Source organism: Rutidosis leptorrhynchoides, chromosome 3 (assembly GCF_046630445.1).
Source record: "Rutidosis leptorrhynchoides isolate AG116_Rl617_1_P2 chromosome 3, CSIRO_AGI_Rlap_v1, whole genome shotgun sequence".
Classification (NCBI taxonomy): domain Eukaryota; kingdom Viridiplantae; phylum Streptophyta; class Magnoliopsida; order Asterales; family Asteraceae; genus Rutidosis; species Rutidosis leptorrhynchoides.
This window is the reverse complement of record NC_092335.1, coordinates 196,185,287-196,191,286: the sequence shown is the minus strand read 5'-3', so window position 1 is coordinate 196,191,286 and position 6,000 is coordinate 196,185,287. Positions and strand designations below refer to the sequence as shown.

Sequence of the window (6,000 nt, the reverse complement as noted above, 5' to 3'; positions counted from 1 at the left end):
TTATTATTATTATTATTATTATTATTATATTATTATTATTATTATTATTATTATTATTATTATTATTATTATTATTATTATTATTATTATTAAGATTAATATTATTATTGATCTTATTATTATTATCAGTAGTATTAATATTATTATTATTAGTATTATACATAAAATACTACGACGAAGTACTGCTTAAATGATTTCAAACCGAATTTTCAAATGAGTCAAAGTTAAGGAAACTATGGAGGTTATGGGTAATGTTCATGGGTATTGTTCACAAGTCAAACATAGTGTTTATCATCTCCGTTGCGTCTACGTACTTTCCTGCAATATTGAATCACAATATTGATAAGTGAGCATTCATATCTTATCTTTTATATATTAATAGTGTATCCCTGTCTAGTGCTCGAGTATTTATATTTATGCATGCTTGTATGCTTTAATTTTGTCGTTAAATAGTTTATGATGAATCATGAATTTGATACATATGCTACTGATATAAAGTATATGATATGCATGTCGTTGGAAAGCTATCGAAAAATTTATAACTTCTCCTTTAGAAATCGCGTGATTTCGATAAATGGATTAAAAGATATGGTCAACTGAATTATGTTTGACGTTAATTGAAATTGTGTTTGAAACTGTATATTAATATTTAAACAACTTGTCTATGAGATTGATAAATTGGATTTCTAGATATTACTAAGCGAGTAAATGAATTTCTATATAAGGCACGTCTCATTTTGTTGAACAATTGTCAAAGTTGACTGTCTTATCATGTTTTAAAGCTTTATAAACACTATAATCTGATTTTACAAGTATTGGAAAACTACGTGAAATAGTAAAATATGTTCGATTGCCAAGATAATTCAAATATAATATAGCTCCTGAAATAAATAATATTTTGAGTTTGACAAACAATAAATTCGTTCAATTATCAAGACTTATACTATGTTAATATAATAAACATGTATAAAGATCATATTGGGTCAGGTTGACTTTTGAGATGACTTTTGTTAACTTTTGCATGTCGGTCTTGAGCATTAGGATTGTGATACACTATGACCCGACCTAACTTGTTAGTCCTGTATTGACCAACATATGTTCTCTAGGTTGAGATCTACGATTATCTTGCATTCCGAGTTTCGGTCACATTTCGGTGAATGACCTTATGTGCTGCTAAGGTGAGTTTATAGATCCCTTTTTAATTGCTTTTGCAATCTATATTTTTGGGCTGAGAATAAATGCACTTTATTTTAAACGCAATGGATACAAGTACATACTAAATTCTACACTGAGTTTGAACCAAAAATCTCTTAGCTTTGGTAACTAGTAACTACCAGTTATAAGAACTGGTGGGCGCGAGTAGTTGTATATGGATCCATAGGGCTTGACATCCCCGTATGTTCCAGGTATAGAAACCCTAGCCTGAACTATAAAACAGACGTATGCTATTTGAGTTTATTACATATTGGATTTTGTGTATTGTACATGTTGGTTGCATGTATATTAAAACAGGGGTACTTATTATATATACGTTAAAGTTTACTTACCAGGGTGCTCAATCTTGTAAAATATTTTGATAAACGTTTCTGAATGAAACAACTGAAATCTTGTGATCCACCTTTATATACAGATTATGTGCTACATTAAAACTATGAACTCACCAACCTTTGTGTTGACACTTTTAAGCATGTTTATTCTCAGGTTCCTAGAAGTCTTCCGCTGTTTGCTTATATGTGATACAAGCTATGTGCATGGAGTCATACATGCTTTATTCGAGAAAACGTTGCATTCACAAAATCATCACCATGTATCTTATTTTGACTGCATTATCAACAGATGTAGTATTGTAAACTATTAATTACGGTGATTGTCTATATGTAGAAATCATCAAACGTCAAAAACCTTGGAATTTAATATTCAATTATGGTGTGCCTTTTCAAAAGAATGCAATGTTTACAAAATGTATCATGTAGAGGTCAGTACCTCACTGTGAAATCGATGAATAATGTATTCGTTCAAATAGATTTGGACGGGTCATCACAGTTGTAGAGTGTTTTGATTCGGCTTCTTATTCACCTGTTCTTGCTAAGGGACTTGATTCGGGTTTTGATTTGGTGGCTCCTTTTTCTCCAAAGACGGATGCTTTTTTCAGGTATGTTTGGGTGGAGCTCAGGGGTTTTTCGACGAAGTTTGTATCCCTTGATAATATTAGAAGTATTGCTAGTAGGGTTGGATCAGTGGTGCAAGTGGCGTGTTCTTCTCCTGATTTGTTAGGTTATGGGTCCTTTTTGTGTTTGTCGAAACCTCTCATGCCAAACACATTCACGAGCTAGTTCCGGCTTCGTTGATTTCAGACGTTTTGGTTAATGGACATATTTGGGTCAATGAAGTTTCCGATGTATCGATCTTCGAAAGAATTCAGATGGCTACTGTTTTGACTGATTTTATTCATGATGTTAACGGTTCGGTTATGAAGGAAATGATGGCAGGAGGGGGTGATTTGGAAACAGGGGAGCCTAGGATTGCTCCTGATCATGATGGTAAGGTTTTAGGTGAAGGCAATGAGGATGGTGGTGTTGTTGGTGGCGAGAAGGATGTTGGCTTTTCTTCCCCATTTAAAACGGGCATTAAGGCAAATCATGATTGTTTCAATGTTGTTGATTCGGGTAAGGGTATTGCTACTCCTACTCCGGTTACGTTCTCTTTAGATCAAGTTCAAGTGGCTTTAGATTCTCAAGGATTTCGAAAACTTAAAAGGGCTCGTTGTTTAGATTTAAGTTCAAGTGGTAATGATGGGAGGTTAGGGAGTCATTCAATGGTGAATGGCACAAATGGCTCGGGTCTTGCTACGGGAATTGCAGGTTTGGATGTGGGACAACCGAGTAACAAGTTGAACGGGTTGGAGTCGGGTCGTGTGAATTATTTGTCGGATAAATATTCGGGTGGGCTTTCGAAGGAACTCAGGTATGATGTTGGGGTTGACCATGGCACTAGTTTCGGGTCTATCTCGGATGATGGGGCAGGTGAGGGTGATGGGTCGGGTAGAAAGTCTAGTTTTTTTGAAGAGGCGGTAAAAGGTATTGAAGGCTTGGTTAGGGTGGAAGGCAAGTTGATTGGGTCGAAGACGCTTCCGAAGCTAAAAGAGGGTTCAAGGGCTCGGTCAAAGAAAGGTAAAGGGGTGGTAGTTCGACGGTTTAAGTTCGATGGTTAAGTCATTTTTTTCTTTTGTTAGTTTGGTGTGTTATTGCGTTATAGTGGGTTTTTGTATTGTTATGCGTATTGTTAGAGGTGTTGTAGTTTGTTTGGTCTCGGTTGAGGTGTTGTTGTTTGGGGCCTTGTTGCCGGGTTTGTATTCTTTTGCTTCTGTTTGAGTCTTCATCCTTTGGATGAAATCTCATTTTATTATATAAAGTTAAAGTTTTTTGCCAAAAAAAAAAAAAATGCACTTATTCGTTAAGCATAACCACTTAATCGCTTAATCAATCACAATCAATATCTATGATCAGAATTTCTATTCCTAACACTAAAATTTAAACACTTCACCAATTTTTCTCAGTGATAACAAAGTGTCCAATAAATCTAATGAATTTGATTTTCTGTGAAGGTCATTCAGATCACTAGGGTCGTCTCAACAATTTAAAAGCCCTAGACGAAAATAAAAATGGGCTCACATATACGTTAAACTTTTTTACTACGCATTAAAAAATAATACTCCAATTTATCTATTTATTTAATTACGTTGTATTTATTGTATTTAACTATTAAAAATAAAGTATTTTAACATTAATTGACAATTTTTTATTTGATTTTAAATATATTGAATAAAATATATACATATTCAAAATTTTAAGACCTTCTAAATTTTTGGGCCATAGACGGTTAACTTTCTTGTCTATATTCGAAGACACCTCTTGCAGCTCCTCCCTTATATCACAATAAAAAGAAGGTATATCTAACCATAGGGTTATTTTCGTAATTGTTGGACATTTTAAAATTTAAATTAGTGGATATTTAAGTTTTTGTTTTCATGACCTTTTTTTCTATTTTTTCTGCAGGCGCTACAAAAAAAATTCTTTAATTTGACTTTGATATAGTGACAGGCTTATGAGCTAGTTATGCCTTATCTATCACTATCTTTACAAATTTAGTCGTCCTTAACATATTTACTTTATATTAGTCAACTTTTGTTCTTTCTTGTCATTTCTTCCAAACTGTTCAAATTGTCAATGAAGCAAAATGTATATGATTAGAATAATACAACAAAGTATGGTATTCACTTTAAGAACAACAAATAAAAAGCTATGATTCGATATGAAAAACAGCAGGCAAATTCCTGCAAATCGGACAAGTCCCATTCATCTTAAGCCACTCATCGATACAGTCCACATGAAAGCAATGTTGACACACGGGTATACACCTCACCGCTTCCTTAACGTTGTATTCTGATAAGCATATAGGACATGCTGCATCGGCATGTCCTGGGAGACGCTTACTTTCACCCAGAACGACTTTTGTGTAGGACTCGATAGTCGCTTGGTCTAGACCAACGATGTTTGATGGAACAATCGGGTCTTCTGGGGTTACGGTAGTGATGGTGTTTCTCCAGTTGCTAATCAAGATTCGGTTTTGTCGATCTCTATAACACATGAAACATGCGATCGCAAGGGAGGCTGTCATCATTGGTATAACCATGACAAAAGCTAGGATTCTGAATAGACTAGCCTCACTCGTGGCACCTGAAATCAGAATATTAAAGGAGCTGTATTTTTTATTCTTTTGAAAACTAGTTCCTTAGAAAATTGAAATGAAAAAGAAATGGATGTTACTTTCAATTTGTTCATCATAAATATGCATTGCAAAAAATTACTAAAAAATATCATGAAACTATTCAATTTACCCTTATTTAATATTTTGTTAGGCTTGCATATGAAATCTACCTAGCGACAACTACATTGGGTCCTCATTAGCGAGTAAAACCCTTGGGTGACGAGCTCCCCGAGCAACCAGACTCCTAACCGGGTGAATTTCGCACATTGACGCCCCTCTAGTCAAATTATTTAATACTTTCAATAATGTATTTCTTATATAAATTCAGTCGAACTTATAGGCAAAAGTGATATTTATCAAACATATCTTAAATCAATCAAATATTCATTTTATGTTTATATTTTGCATTCGATAGGATTAATAGACTTATAAATGTTTCAGAAAGAAAGAAAAAATGTATAAATATAGAGATGTCTTACTGTCACCACCACCAGTGTTATTGGAGAAAGGGAAGCGTATTGCGTTTGAATTATTACCACAGTAAGAAGCTTGACAATCATTTGTTTGTGCTAAAGAAAGAAAAGGAAGTAAGAGGGAAAAAAAGAGAAATGTGTAGGCATTCATATCCTGATCCTGTTAGTTAGAAAGTTGTTTTAAAGAATGGTAAAGCAAGAATCTTGAATGAACAAATTTGGAAGAACATATAAGGGTTGGTAAATGGCTATCATTTAAAGAATGATCAAAGTCAACGGATTAAATATTGGTAGTGAGTTGTGACAGAGGAGTTTGGGATTGTATATTAAACTTGTTAGTTATATATAAACCATACTTAAAGTCAATGATAAGTAGTGTTGTTATTAGGAATGTGTCAATTTCATATACTGTAATAAAAAAGTTGTATAAGTTGGTAAACGAATAAGATTTTCTCTGTTTATACTATTAGGGATGGTATTTTTTACTAAGATTTTTGCGACCTAATCAGATATCCCCTGATAGTTTATGGCCAATTTTTCTAACCAAGTAAACATCCAGGTTTGATGCTGAAACATTTTGAGATGTTAAAAAGTTGTACGTTTATTTCGGACTTATAAGTTCTTTCTTTATTTCAGAATATTAGGCCGAACAAAAGTGATAGACATATTAACAAGTGCATTACAAGAAAAAGTATTTTTCGGACGCCGCTTTTCCAGATCATGTCATCCGGAAAAGATCCGCTTACTTTTTGATCAGGTT

At 33.7% G+C, this 6,000-nt stretch overlaps 1 protein-coding gene across 1 annotated transcript; it reads right to left on the bottom strand.

Moving 5' to 3' along the window:
* Positions 1-4,299: 4,299 nt before the first annotated feature.
* On the bottom strand, positions 4,300-4,677 carry LOC139900738 (RING-H2 finger protein ATL20-like). Its single transcript, XM_071883496.1, has one exon. The coding sequence runs from the start codon at positions 4,675-4,677 to the stop codon at positions 4,300-4,302; it is 378 nt and encodes a 125-aa protein (XP_071739597.1).
* Positions 4,678-6,000: the final 1,323 nt, after the last annotated feature.